The sequence below is a fragment of the Montipora capricornis genome, chromosome 1, assembly GCF_036669925.1.
Source record: "Montipora capricornis isolate CH-2021 chromosome 1, ASM3666992v2, whole genome shotgun sequence".
NCBI lineage: Eukaryota > Metazoa > Cnidaria > Anthozoa > Scleractinia > Acroporidae > Montipora > Montipora capricornis.
The window spans coordinates 14,090,306-14,105,305 of record NC_090883.1 but is presented as its reverse complement, the minus strand read 5'-3'; the positions used below and the strand labels follow the sequence as shown (position 1 = coordinate 14,105,305).

Here is a 15,000-nt window from a genome sequence, read left to right as displayed (position 1 = left end):
TCACATGTTTAATTATTTTGTTATGTCCTTTCCCATTTTGAGGTCTTTTATTTAATAAATTCAGTTTAAAGATAACAAAACACGCGCTTGAGTAAAATTCACTCGTTTCTTCTTTAAATAAATAGTCTGCAAAAAACTAACTGCAAATTGATTTGACGGACGTTTTCCAGCATGTCTTGCAGTTGCACTAAGCAAACGTTTATTGCACACACTAAGAAAGGACTGAAGGTGTTGTTTCCGCTTCATAATTCCTGTTTGTTTGTTTGGCTTTGCGTTTGCACCAGAAAACGCCAAGCCAAAAGACAGATGAAGAAAAGAATAACATAGTTTTTATATATAAATCTGAATCGCATTCTCATCGAAAGATTGATGACAATCGATCTTAAAAACACGAAAATTTCTGCTGTCTCTGACTTTTATGAATAAAGGGAAAGGTCGTGTTTTGTCAAAAGGAAGAAATTGATCACATGCTATGCAACCATAAAGGTGCACGTGATCACCTTGAATGAACTACGGGAAAGAATGTTAATCGTTTGTCGTTTTCAGAGTAAAACAACGTACTTTTTAGCTGAGAAACGTCCGTCATTGGTTTTTTAATTTTGTTGTAATATTTAACTAAATATTTAGATTTCATCAATCGGGTCAGGATGCCTTCTTTGTCGGGTTCCTGAGAAACGTATCTACCTTATTACATGAAATTTTCGCGGCGCGTTAATTTCGCGAATTTCGCGATTTAAAAAAAAATCGCGAAATTTAAGTGACGCGAAAATTAAATGTCGCGAAAATAAGATGACGCGAAAATTAAGTGACTCACATTATGTCAATAACTAAAACAGCGATTTTATTACACACGTTTATAACAATCATTTTGAGCTATTCTGTGGTAATGTTCTGGTCCTCTTCATCACTACTGCTTTCCGTTTCTACTCCAGGTAGCACTTTTTTTGTACAATCCTCAAACTGTCCATTTACTGGCTCCTTGAGTGTGTCTCACTCGAAAACGCGAAATTAAAGTGAGTCAAAATGCAAAATTTTCGCAAAATCGCGAAATTAAGGTGTTCCGAAATATGCGACCCTCAAAATTTCATGTATTAAATTTTCACTTCAGGGTGAACTATTTACACAATCGAGAGGTTGAGTGGCCATGCAATTGAGAATTTTAAATATGTATGAGATACAAAAACAGACTTGCGAATTATCGCAGATCACAATGTTGACAAGCACAAAAGCAGAAGAAATGTTACTATCTGATTGTTTTTGGGTTAGAGAAAACGGATATATTGTCACGCAAATTATGTAATTTCATGGCACTCAAAATTCGCAAAAAGCGTGACTTTCATGTAAACAATCTTCGCATTAGCAAGTCGTTGCTATAAATTGGATTAACCAGGAAGTTAAAGAAATATTCTTGGCTTCCCAAATAAATTTCATCTTACACTACAATGACAAAATCATTTGTCAGAGAAATAAAATTCCTGTCTCCTCGCGCATCACATTTCAACGCACGTATGCAAATTTGTTAACTCATTTTCACCGCGATTCCCGCGAAATTTTTCTTGTTTCAAATACATCTTTTATGTTTAAATAACCGCTAAAAATAAAGATTTTCATAATTTAATATTTGCACAAAAATAGCAACGCACGCAACAAATTTATCCGCATTTACCTCTTCGTCGAATTCTAATGCCTAACACAGGAATTTTTAGTTATTGTGAAAATCTTTCTATATTCGTTAGCAATCATCCTTTCAAATTTCAGAGAAATCGACCGGTCCGCGAATATTTTACGAGTTTTTTTCAATGGGATGTCAAAAGGCCAAGTGGATGTTATGCATAATAGTGGAAGTTCGCGCGATCAAGTTGCGCGTGTTACCCGAATGTTCAAAAATGTTCCCGAATCGTCAAGTATCACCACAGAAGACAAAACATCATTCGAAAAGCTTATTCTTTTAAAAACGTAGGTTCTGGAGGTAATTTTGAGAGTGGAAATCAAGTTTACGCCGCGTGGTATATTTATATTTAATTAAGTTAACACAATAGAAAGACGCTTACCTTAGTTTGTTCAAAGATCCACTAAAACGCCATTCGCGTTACATGATTTTCGACGCCATTGTCGGTCAAGGTGATCGTTCTACTGTGTCCACCAGAGAAATCTGCGCATTTCCCACTACCCTCTCGATCCTAAGAAAATACGCGCAGAAGCACCACTTAGCAGGGGGGTGACAGGCAAGACTTTTACCGACACGGAAAAAAAACCAACGCAGATTCCGACTGGGTTTGCCATACTGGCAACCCAGTAATTACAAAGGCAGCACTTTCTCCTCCGTTATTTAAAGACCCTGAGTGTTGGTCCGGCCGGAGTTGAACTCACGACCTCCCGCGTGACAGCCCGGTGCTCAACCAACTGAGCCACCGGTACGCGGTCTCTTTTTCCGTACTGGTCAGCCCAGCGAAAGAGCTCTGCTACCAAGGAATGTAATATCCTCTATTTAAGTATTATTTTAAGTGGTAATTGTTGCTCTTTCATTACAAGTAAAGTATTATTTTAATTGGTAATTGGCAATGATATGTTGGACGATAAAGATATCAGTTACAAAAAATAGAGTGGGAAACAACTTACAGTCTCTTCAATTTTAGACTACTTTTTGCCTCTATTCAGTAAGCAATAGATCACAGAGAAGTCAAAATGCGGTACGAGAAAGCTGGTGCTTTGGGGAATATCATTGTTTCCTGATTTCATTTTTAGGAGTGTCAGCAAGAGTCATGAAAGTTGCTCCAGCCTGTGCAATCATGATCAGCACCTATGAACTTTCCAAATCCTTCTTCCGTAAGTACAACATGGAGAATTTGACCCCTGTGACTGCTGAAATCTCTCATTAGCAACTTGATGTATGCATCATTGTGTGACGCCGGCGACATCTTAGAGGAGTGCAGACAAGGAAGGTTTCAAGGTCATATCTGGCTGGAATGGCAACGATTAAAACGTCATCAAATCAAGACGTTCGGGGCCATTCAGTTATAACGAGCCTTTTCATGGGATTTTAGGTGAATCGATTGGACAACTTGATGAAAGAATGGGGAATCATTCTTCTTTCAAATTACAGTACAGATCTCCGTTTTTATGGAGAACGTTGGTTAAACTGGTCACAGTAGTAAAAAGATGAGGATCTAAGGGTTTTACTTCTTGGAGAAAATTCTGACAATTTTTTGAACGTTTTGGTTGTAGGTTTAGCTGCCAATCAAAGGGCAGTGAGGTGAAACAGGAAAAGGTTGTAGTTTTGTGGCCATTTTCCGTAAAAGGCTAATAAATACGCGAGAAGTATCTGGGTCGACCGTTTCCAAAATGCAAAATAAGTTGAGTGGAAAATCAAAACTGGAATTCAAGAAAATTAGGTTTTTTTTCTCATTTCTCTTTACGGTGGAGGATACAAGCAAATCTGAAAAACAAAATCCGAATATTCCACTAATAAACGTTTACAGTACAGTTGTGAAGCGAAGACATTTTAAAAATTAGAGAAAACAACTGTAGAACAACGGTCAACTTTTTTTATTTTTATCGGAAAGTTATATTATAACCTTCACTATATTATCTTTTATAAAACAATTAGGATAGTACCCGCACTCTCATCAATATCAATAGCTGTGTTTAGATGAGAGTATGGAAACACGGCTGTGACATCACACGAATTTTGATTGGTTATGTAGTCAGTCGCGCGTTTTGATTGGCTGGTAGGAAACATGAATATGTATCAGAAAAATCTGTTTCAATCAAGACGTAAAAAGCCAGCATTTTCCATCATTTGTCGAATTATCTTTGAGAAATATTTTATAAAAGCAGACGTTTTCCGTGTTTCCATAGCCTCATCTAAACACTCGGGGGAGCTGGGAGAATTCTAGACAGTTATACAAACCCTCGACTGCGTCTCGGGTTTGCGTAACTGTCTCGAATTCTCCCAACTCTCCCTCGTGTTTAGATGAGGCTATGGAAACACGGAAAACGTCCTCTGTTGCTCAAGTTTAAAGTGCCCGCTTCGTGTAGAATGTGTCTTTCTTACCCACCTTACATCCAAACATGATATCAATCCTTTACGAAGACTGGAAGTGCGTTTTTTTTACCGTTTTATCCGAGATTACATGGTCGCCATTACTTGGCCTTGTTCGTGGAGGCTTAGTTGCGTATCACATGTAATGACGTCTGAGGGTTAACGCAAACTCTTTGCATGACTAATTTTCATATAGAAATTACAGGATGACATTTCTTTTTGGCGACTAGTTGGTCGATTTCGTACACCGTAATCTGCTGTGTCGAACTAAAAAGTTCCGTCAAGTCGCTTTTCGGTGCAATTCTGCAGCAATACCTGCAATTTCATTGCATCGCAGCCCTCCGAGCGGAACCTTGTAGGATCAGTTTCTTCGTATGCACCCATAGGGGGCCCAAGCTCGCGTTACGCGCGAGATGTGGCTGTGAAAACCGTTACGTCAGCAACAACACTGTTCAAGGCAATTTGTTTTTGTTTTTTGAGTTGGTTTCACGATTTTGGTGCAAAGAAGCGAATGTTATCAATGAATGAACGAAATAAGGTAATTTTACGCACCTTGTTTCTTTTGCTTTGTCTTTTCGAGCCCTGTTTTAACTGTTTTGGGACGTTATTGTTTGAGAGGCTGTCGTAATCTTTCTAAGACGACGTCAAGGCTGGACACAGCGATTCACGCAGAAATGTGCTGGGAAGCCTTTTTCTCACGGAAAAGCGAGTTCGCTGCTTAGTTTTTCCTTCCAACGAAAAGAGCATAGTCTGTTCCTTTCAGCTCGAATTAGAAAGATTTCCTTCACATTTCCAGACCGGACAGTTGTACACAGTCGAATCCAAATGGTCGAAACAGCATGAGGAAGAATTGTCCGTTTGGATCCTTGCAACATGAAAGATTCTTTCAAAGCAGTCTCCTGTAAAATGTACCAAACAAATCTTCGCGGTGGAAAATTTGGTCGATGCATCATAGGCGGCCCAAGCTTGCGTTGCGCGTGAGACGTGGCTGTGAAAAGCGTCACGTCAGCAACAACACTGTTCAAGGCAATTTGTTTGAATGAACGAAAGAACGAACTAACTACGGTAATTTAACTCGGGCCTCTTGTTTGCTTTAGCCTTGCATTGAAGCGATTCCGGACAGGTTTTGTTTTTTTTAAGTGTCTTCCCTTTTCGCTGTCTTGGCTTGGGTTGCCATAATGTTTGTTTCTGTCATCTTTCGTGTGTGCTTAGGTTTTGCCTGCTTGTTCTTTGAGAGGTTGTTTTCTCTATAGCTCTTTGGTTTTTTTTTTTCAATTTCGTGCCTTGGTTCAAGTTGTGACACTGGAGGGCTCTCCTCTCCTTGATCACAGGTTTATGCTGGTTCTGGATCGTAGCTTAAAAACAAGCTCCAGGTTTTCGCTGTGGGAACATTAGTCCGGCGTAGGATCTGGAGTTTCTAAAAGTTCGTCACCTGATGCTCCACTATGTGGAGGCTAATTTTCCTTGAGTGGGTTGGTTGTCTTCCACCATGTTCAGTCTTAACTAAAATGTTGCGTTCAAGCAGGACCGGCGGCTTTGGTTCTTTGGGATCTCTTCTGCTGCTGTTCATGTGACAACAACATGTTTAAGGGCCAGGTAGAGAATCTCGCAAATCCGATTCCGGTCGCAGATTTGTTTTTCCAGCATTTTATACCTAATGCAGTTGCAGTTAGGAGCGAAAATCCGCGTTTGCTTGCTATTGGCTCTTCCACTATTGATAGGTAGCCAATTGCGTATCGTTATTTTCAATCCGTTTTGTTCTGAAGCTCGTGGGTGTGTTAGTTTGAAGGTATTTTAGACTTGGTTTTAGGTCTACACGGCCTTTTCTGTTAGTTTGAAGGTATTTTAGACTTGTTTTTAGGCCTACACGGCCTTTTCTGTTAGTTTGAAGGTATTTTAGACTTGGTTTTAGGCCTACACGGCCTTTTCTGTTAGTTTGAAGGTATTTTAGACTTGTTTTTAGGCCTACACGGCCTTTTCTGTTGCGAACAACGTGGCCCAGTTTTAAGTGGCCATTGGTGCAAATCGTTTTCAATGAATGAATATAGGATTAGTTTGACGTCAATTTGGCAGTGGTCTTGCAGTTTTGTTTCGCAAGTTGATCCGGCATTGTCTACCGTGTGATGTCACATCAGGGACGGGTTTTGTCTGGGAATTTGAAAAATGTGACAGACCAGCCCGGTCTCCCTTTTGTGAGGAAGAACCTGGGCAATGCTGGCAAACATATTAAAGAAACCTCCTTCAATATCATGCAAAAGGAACAAATCACTAATTGACTTGAAGCAGAACTGTGAATTGAAGGTTTCATAATTATCTGTAACCACAAATCCACAAAAGGGAGACGGTACAGATCTGTCACATTCTTTCAAATACCATCAGTCTCCGAAGAAGTTCAAAGAACTACTTCTACCTGTCAGGTAAGTACCTTCTCTCCGGGGAAATATAATTTCTTCTTCACTTTCTCTCCGACTGATACTCTCAACACTTGTGCGTGACTATGAGGGTTACTGGCATGAGTATCCAGAAACTTGAACATGAGCTGGCTTTAACTGTTCAGCTACACATTAAGGAGTCAACCAAATCCTTCCTACATGAATGTATAAACCTAATGGCCCACCTAGAGAAGGTAGGAAAGCTACAGAACATGTAGACGTGTCGTTAAGATAGGGAAGAAACAACTAGAAACTGTGCAGAAGTTCTCTTAGACAATCAATCAGGTAAAACAGAAAGTATTGCCCTTGCAAAATCCCCCTTGTCGGTTGATCTCAGGTAAAAACGCTGAAATATCTCTGATGAGGACTAGTCCGCTGCTGCCTACTACGAGTGGAGTGACTTCTGAGGTGGCCAGCAATACCCGCTAGCCGCATAGCTTTCTCATGAGGCCACCGCGCCTCCCACGTTGTCTTGGTAAGCAGGCAGATATATTTGTCTTGGAGGGTGACCAGGCCTTGATGCCTTTGTGTGATCGGCCAAAGTAAACTCCCAGGTGTCATTTTTGATGGCGACAAAGCTTAGATCTGGTTTAACCAATTCATGAGCACGAGCTGAAGAAGTCAAAGCCAGTAATACAGCTAACTTGAGGGATAACTACTTCAGAGTAAGACCACTTAGAGGATCCAGGATTACTAGAAAAGAAAGCAAGCATTTCACATCCAAGGAGTCGGTGGTTTCATGCGAAAGACACCTTTCATAAAACGAGACACCAATGGAAGATCTCCCAGCTTAGTCTGACCAATTGGCAAATGTTCCTGTGATATCGCAGACTTGTACACTGCCAGCGTCCTATATGCTAGGGACCAACTTGTTGATATCTTTGTCATGAAGGGCAAGACATCCGTGACCAGTGCTGAAAAGGGGCACTGGTCTGTGGCAGAACACCACTGGGACCAGGCTCGCCAATAACCCTGGTAGCACTTCTTAGTTGACTTGGACCAGGATCATGCCAAGAGGATATTTGTTACTTCTGCAGGGAAACCTGCTGCTTGATAGCCTGTCCTGATATCGACATTGCGGTAAAGTTGAGTGACCACCACAGAGGGTGAACTGCCTCCTGGTCGAAAGGTAGCGACAGTAGAGACCTTGGGAGCTTGGGAAGAGGATACGGTACGAGTGTCAGCATTAACTGGATCTGAGCGTACCAAGGCTGTCCTGGCCAGTTCGGGACTACTAATAGGGCAGTTGCTTTGCCGTTTCTCTCTTTCTGAAGAATTCGAGGTAGACGCACCACTGGAGGGTGGATGAAACTTCTCCATTGACCCCAGCCTAGTTGAAAAGCGTCCATTGCTGCAGCTCTGGGATCTGGAACCCGTGATGTGTTATGTCTCTGAAGACATCCTTCCGAAAAAGGAAGGCTGGCCCAGACCCTAGGGGTAGAGACTGAATCCCCCCTCCCAGGAACGACTTTAAGGCAAGGATCACTGCCTTGAGCTCCAAGCAGTTTATGTGGTGAGTTGCTTTTACCACACTTCAGCGTCCCCTAGTTGTCCTGTTTCTGCTAAATGCAACTCACCCCCACAAGGAAGCATTGGTCCTGATAGTTAGGTCAAACGGAGGTGGAGTGATGTCCTGTTAGGTCCCTTAGAGATGGATGAGACAAGGATATCCGATGCTTCGGCTTCCACCCTATCCGGTAGAGTAGCAGGGCCTGCTGACAATGCAGATCTCTGTAGTGGAGAGTGGCCACCCGCAGTCCTGTCCAGGCTACATGACTCCTGCGGCCTAATAAGCTTGACAGTTCTCCCATCGATGTTGACTGGCAGTCTGGCATCCCTGGCATGCTCCCGGTATTAGATCGATCTGTTTCACTGGCAGGGCAATAGACAGTTAAGAGCGCACCCAGAAAGACACGGTGACGAGTGAGGGCTGGAAAGCACTTCTCGAGTTTGACTATGAAACCCAGACTGGGCAACAGCCTTCGAACATAATGGAAGATCTCCGCTAGAGTGTCCTTCTGATGGTGAATCAGACAATCAAAGGATAATAGAAGAATTGCTGGGGAATGAAAACATATGTTAAGTCTCTGACGTCATGATAATCAAATTTGCTGTTCAATTACGGGCTCATTAGGAACACGTTTTCAGTAATGGTGGCAACATTTTTCTGACATTATTCCGTTAGAAGGTTTGTTGTCGATGTGTTGTGGCAAATATACTCAGAAATTAACCCAACGTCATATTTTGTAACAGAATAAAGCCATAAAAAATATTCGAATTTTCGTCTCAGAGGCACTTTAAAGCATTAATGTGCTTTTGTTAGGACAAGCATAAAAAACAAATAACTCTTTTTGCAAAAGATGGTTGAACTGGTTTGTAAAAAATGAAACTCATTTAATCCTGTAAAGAGCACCATGCAATTAGGGGCAAAATGCAATTGAATGAGAGACATTCGTATCACTTACAAGTCATGGACAAAAGTTTATGTAAAATGGGGTCCGATTAAAATGGGGATCCGCGAATTTTTGTTTGCTTGATTGCTCAGAAGACGCAAGTCAGATGTCCTTTGCGTTCTTGTTTTTTTTTTTGTTACTGGGTTGCCAGTATGGCAAACCCAGTCAAGGTCTGCGTTTAGTTTGTTTGTTTTCTTTTTTTTTTTTTTTCTTTTTTAGTTTGGTTTTTTTTTTCCGTGTCGGTAAAAGTCTTGCCTGTCACTCCCCTGGTAAGTGGTGTCTTTGTGCATAGAGCCTTCTGCGCGTATTTTCTTAGGATCGAGAGGGTATTGGAACTGCGTAGATTTCTCTGGTGGACACAGCAGAATCATTAACTTAGCCTGCAATGGCGTCGAAAGTCATGTAACGCGAATGGCGTTTTAGTGGATCCTTAAACAAAATATACCCTTATGGAGCTCAATAATGGAAAGTCAGTTGGATAAACTAGGCAGAAATCTCAAAAGCGACGAGTACTGGACTTCGACAACAATCTATCGCCCGTCGAGACGAAATCAAAGTGAGCTGTATTTACCTGAAGTACATGGTAATTTGACACGATTGAGTTTCCTGTCTTCACGCACGCAATGAAATAGGAAGAGGTTTTCGCCTGTAAGAGCAAATATGTTGTTTGTTTCAATAAATTTTTCGCTGGAAAAGGATTCTGTGGTATTTTCTGCCTTTGTGAATTATAATATCATGTTGTGTATTGAATTTTCGAGCTTAAGGTTGAAATGTGATATGGGAGAAGTTTTTTAGTATTGCTCTGTAAGCAGGAAGGGTTCACAGGCCTGTTGGAAGCGTGCTTGAGTTTCAACAAAATGAGCCCCAAAATCAGTGAAAACTTGTGACGCAGATGAATAATAAAGTAGCTGCTATTTCCAAAATGATGGAATTACCTGGTGATAAATAACGTCGTACGCGTCTTGGAGAGTAAATTTTGACTTTGCATAAACAAGAGTTAGGCGATTGTGATCTTTGTTTAGACTTCGCTCATTTCATTGTCAAACTTTATAACACTTGACAGAAAAAGAAACTTACAAAAACTCGGTATCTTGCCATCATTTGACACAGATGCTTCATTGTTTGGCGAGTAAACATGCCGCGGTAACTTAAACACGGCGCCCGCTGAATTCCGGCCATGTCACTTTCGATTTTGCAATTTACTTGAACGTAGCAAAAATCTCCCAAAATGTTTGTCGCTGATCGTAACTTTTTATATTCTATATTCACGGTTCAAAATTTATGTTGTTTTCATGTCGTAAATATTTTATTCTCGATCGACCGTCCCGGAAACTTCCTTCTGCTCTTTCTAAAAACTGTGTATCAATAGTTATTTGCTTTTTCATTAATATTTGTTTTGCATAAAGCAAGCTAACAAAATCTGTACCTTGCTGAGTTCGCATTTGTTAGCGTTAATAGTATTTTCGGTCAGATGCTTCTGTTTTTTTATAAGGGGTTTATTGTTTTGGTCTCCCATCCTAACACTAACCCCACTGAACAGGGATTAACTTCAGTGAAGTTTAGTAGTACAAAGCTGTCAGATGCTCAGAGGGCACACTTGTGGTGAAAAGAAGTTGTGAAGGAACTTGAAAATTATCAAGATGTCAGCCCAGAAGCCAATGTTTCTCGCTTCTCTTTTATTTGTTATTCTTGAGAGACTGGAATGCTGTATTTCAATACTACATAATTCAGTGCCTTCTGATTTTCTGTAGCACGTACCACAGGCAACCCAGTGTATGCTTCACGGAAGCATCTCGTTTAAAGCATTGTAACGCATAAATAATTGACAACAAGAAGCATTTTGCATTTCCCTCCCGATTCCTGCCCTCTTTGAACTCCCGTACCCCTCCCGCCCCTATTCTCCCGGGCTCCCGCCCCCTGTCCCCCTCCGCTCCATTGCTATTGCAATTTCTCCTCAGGCTTTTCTAATGTAAGAGCAAGTAAAATTCCTAAAGATCAATTCAAATAACTGCTGAGTTTCTTGGTGGCAGAACGAGGGGACCGGTGAGGCCGACTGAGAGATTTGAAGCGGCCGAAGATTTTGTTGATGAATGATGATTCGCCCGGGTTGAATTCAAACTCACATTCATCATTTAACCACAAACTCAAGCTCGCATCATCTGGAAAATTCGCACAGACTTTTAAGGACTGTTATATAATTACTGTTTTGTTAAAATCAATCTTTTGTGTTGTCTTATGCCATTTGCCCGCAATATTTACGTCACAGACACAATCTTTCGCTGACGCGTCCAGCCATCTCTTCTCGGGAAGGATACCCGAACTCGAATGAGCGGCGGAAATCGAGCCTACAAACTGAGTGGCTTCATAGCTCAGCTGGTAGAGCGTTGCACCGGAATCGGAGAAGTTCGTATCCTGTTGAAGCTGCCTGGATTTTTCAGATGGCTAGAAGAGGCAATTGCTTAAATTGTCCACTTGACAAGTGCGAGGATCACTTCTATGTTTCGTCTATAACCCGCATTTCAAATATATACCTTTTATTTCATTCATCTGGTTTTTGTATATTTAGGCAAACCAATCGAAACAGTGAGTTACAATTGTCCAACATGATTTTCAGCAGAAAAATAGTGCTTCGGTCTACTTAGCAAGCCCAAATTAGTCATGCACGTGAAGACTACGTCAGTAATGAGAAAGGGTGCGTTCCTTTAAAAAGATGAATCTATCAGAGTGTAATTTTAAGTGGTCTTTATGCCTATATAATCCATCTGGGGCCGGTTGCTCAAAGCCTGGTTAGCGCTAACCCTTAGTTAAGACGTATCAAAAGCTATAGATTTCCATGGTACTTAACACTGGTTAGCGCGAACAATGCTTCGAGCAACCCTGGCCTGAGCGTTAGCCCAAGTAATGGAAATAGACCCACACGAGAACAGGAAAACCCCGTAGAGGATGGGATTGAATCCAGGACTGCCAGATAAGATCACTGTTGATCTACTGACTGAGCTTGAAGGTCTGTCAGACTGGATAATTTGATGTGTAATTTTTGTGAGATCACTCGCCTTCCACCATTGTGGCCCGGGTTCGATTCCCAGACTTAGAGAGGTTTTTCTCCGGGTAATCTGGTTTTCCCCTCTCCGATCCTCAAAACCCAATGTTTGATTTGATTTGAGTTGTGCGCACAGTGTCCCCACTTAGCGCACTTGATACTTACAACACAGTCTGCAGACCATGTCGTAGTCTTCTCAAAAGATCTTTCTGATCTACAGGTTATCCTAGATATAGTACACAGAACTTGCTCTAGAAATGGTCTACAGATAAGTTTCAAGAAAACAAAAACAAGTTTTCAACGATTTAGAACTCATGAACTAAAAAAGCTTACTGAACATTTCTGGAAACAAGATTGAGAATGTTAAAGAATTTAAATACCTGGGACATATCTTCTATAGTGACGAAAAGGACTCTTTTGTTGACGACAGAATTCTCAGCGCAACAGGTATAGTAAATTCTATGATCTAAGATACGTTCTAACTGATCATAAAGTATCCATGGAAACAAGAAAAACATCTTAGAAGCATGAGTAAGATCCAGACTTGTTTACTGCACCGAAGCGCAACCAATCTCATTCCCAGAGCCTCCGTTACCCTTGTCCAGCGGAACGGGCACGAGAGGCTCTGGAAGAATCCAAAACCGGAATCAGAAAACTCTGGTTGGGGTTGAGTAACTGCGCGTGCGTGAGGGGAGTTGGTTAGAATCAACAAAACTACTGGAGTTCACCTTGTCATGACAGTACACATGAGTGTAAACACATCTCCCAATTCACTCGAAACGTTTAAACTGCGGAGAATCACAAACAGTAACGAGAGACATTTTTCAATCATAACGAATTTCAGTATCTGGTGTCATGCAAGTGAAAATTGATTATTCTCAACTGAAACAAAAACGTTACGGAACTGATAAGTTGTAAAAAGATTTATTCCTAGATTACCTTCAACCTTGTATAGATAAAAATCCAAAAGAAATCATGACTTTTTAGCTTAGAATTTGACAAATGGCAGGAAATTAAACCGTTTTGAACAACCAATCAAATATGGCTTTTTTTTGGATTCGACCGGAGTCTCTCTTTCCCGACCGCTGGTCAAGGGACCGATGACTCTGGGAACGATATTGAAGCGCAACTACCTAATGAAGATGAACTCAGGAAACTAGAATCATAATGGCACAGACTCCTGAGAAGAATGGTAAAGAACGGATTGAAAAGGAAAGTAATAGTGAAGGAGAAGCTACTTTTGCCTTCAAATACAGAACCTCTGACATCGAAACAATAATTGGAACTCCACTATTACGTGATTTCATATCTGTGCGATACTTAAAGTACATTGCGCACGTTTGCAGAAGACAAAATTCTAACCTGACAAAAAAAGTGTTATTCATCAAACCAACAGCAAAATATGTTAGAGATCCATGGATTAAAATTGAAAAACTACTCAACATTGATAAAGATCAAGAGACAGGAAAGTCTTTAATAGACTTCTCTTAAAGAATTTCAATTTTTTAAAGAACTGAGTCCAAGCTGTTTAGCTTATTGCTAATCGAAAGTGGAATTAAACTGATACTGATACTAATGTTGAGAATCCGACCTGATAAATCTCGGCTCCGGTGAGAAAAAGAATGATTGTCCGAGCATCTATGGGTTCCATTTCGGAAAAATACATCGATATTTTCAAGAAGCATGTTAGACTGCAAGCAGTCTCTCTTTTGGTCGAAAATCCGACCGAGGACGCAAGACTGATCAAACAAGGCGATAGTCTTCGCCACTCGACTATCGCATCGTTCGATCAGTTGTTTTGCATTCTCAGCGGATTTTCGAGGAGAGAGACTGCTCAAGCAGCAAGACGTTCTTTAAAGCGTTTACTCCGAATATCACGTTGCCCAGAAGTAAGGTGATACATTTTGGAAGGGTTAGAAGCAAACTGCAAGGATTGAATAGACTAAAGCGATGCTAAGCGATAATCAAATTTGCTAAGTACGGAACAAAAGAAGTAAATTTTTGTGCAGCCAATTGAAGTCTGTAGGGCTCATGAAAACGGATAACATATAGAGGGAGGTGAAATGTATTGCTCCATGGGGTCCAGTCATTTCTTTTAGCCAATAAAATCACAGCCTCGTAATTCCATTGTCCATTTTGCTGCACCGAACAAAGTCAACCGAGATTATAACTCGAATACCTTTCAGGTAATCCGAGTAAATTGTATATGACAAAAGGGTGCCGAATCACATGCTCTTTTACCATGGATGTGATGTTGTGCACCACTACAAGTTCAATAAAAATGTTCAGTTTTGTACGGTTGGTTTAACGCAAAGTAGATTGACTTAAATTAATTTACAAGTGCTCAGAACAGCCGTGAAAAAAAAAAGTCCTTTCTTTTACTAGCTGCGGAAACTTGAAGGAACTGAAACAACCTTGTTATTTGCTGCTAAACTGATATTATTGAGGTTCATTTGCTATCAGAAATCCATGAAATGACGGTCGTCGTTTCTTCTACACTGCCCCAACCCCCTCAATAGCTTAGGGATGGTTATTGAAGAAATTGTTGACATTTTCAACCAATACATTTCTACGAAATCGGCCGAAAGAAACGGCGAGCTTCTGTTTTTGTTCAGAGTTTATTATTCCTTGTGCCACAGCATATGCTAACTTGAAGCCGAACAAGAGTCTTCATTTCGCAGAAGAAGTTCCGCTGCTGATGCCAGGTCATGGAGATCTGGTTGCCTGGGAAACACGAATGGTGGATGTCCTCTTTTGGCTTTAAACAATTCTGTCGGTGCCCTGCATACAAATTCCATGCATTCCATGGGTCGTGGAGCGTCTTCTTCAGGACCTAACAGAAAACAAACACTTAGAACACATGGACTTAAAGTGCTACTATGATCAAATTTTTATCCCCTGAATTTTAGGTTTATTATTCCAGGAAAGATAAATAACGCCGTTTGACGTTTCGAAATATCTGCATTGGTTCCGGAGATATTTATTTTGTGTAAAATATGCAAATGAGATTACTGATGACGTCATGCACTCAAC

The 15,000-nt window shown here is 40.8% G+C and overlaps 2 protein-coding genes across 3 annotated transcripts in view; one reads left to right on the top strand and one right to left on the bottom strand.

Annotated features, from left to right (window-relative positions):
* Positions 1-4,261, top strand: part of LOC138057840 (mitochondrial glutathione transporter SLC25A40-like) — a 37,931-nt gene extending 33,670 nt beyond the window's left edge. For both annotated transcript variants that reach the window (XM_068903777.1, XM_068903832.1), the window contains one exon: positions 2,746-4,261. In XM_068903777.1, coding sequence (XP_068759878.1) covers positions 2,746-2,879 — 134 coding nt within the window. In that variant the 3' untranslated portion in view covers positions 2,880-4,261. The remainder of the gene's footprint in view (positions 1-2,745) is intronic.
* A 9,154-nt stretch (positions 4,262-13,415) lies between these two features.
* LOC138057992 (GATA zinc finger domain-containing protein 1-like) overlaps positions 13,416-15,000 on the bottom strand; it is a 20,102-nt gene continuing 18,517 nt past the window's right edge. The window contains exon 4 of the mRNA XM_068903921.1: positions 13,416-14,800. Coding sequence (XP_068760022.1) covers positions 14,613-14,800 — 188 coding nt within the window. The 3' untranslated portion in view covers positions 13,416-14,612. The remainder of the gene's footprint in view (positions 14,801-15,000) is intronic.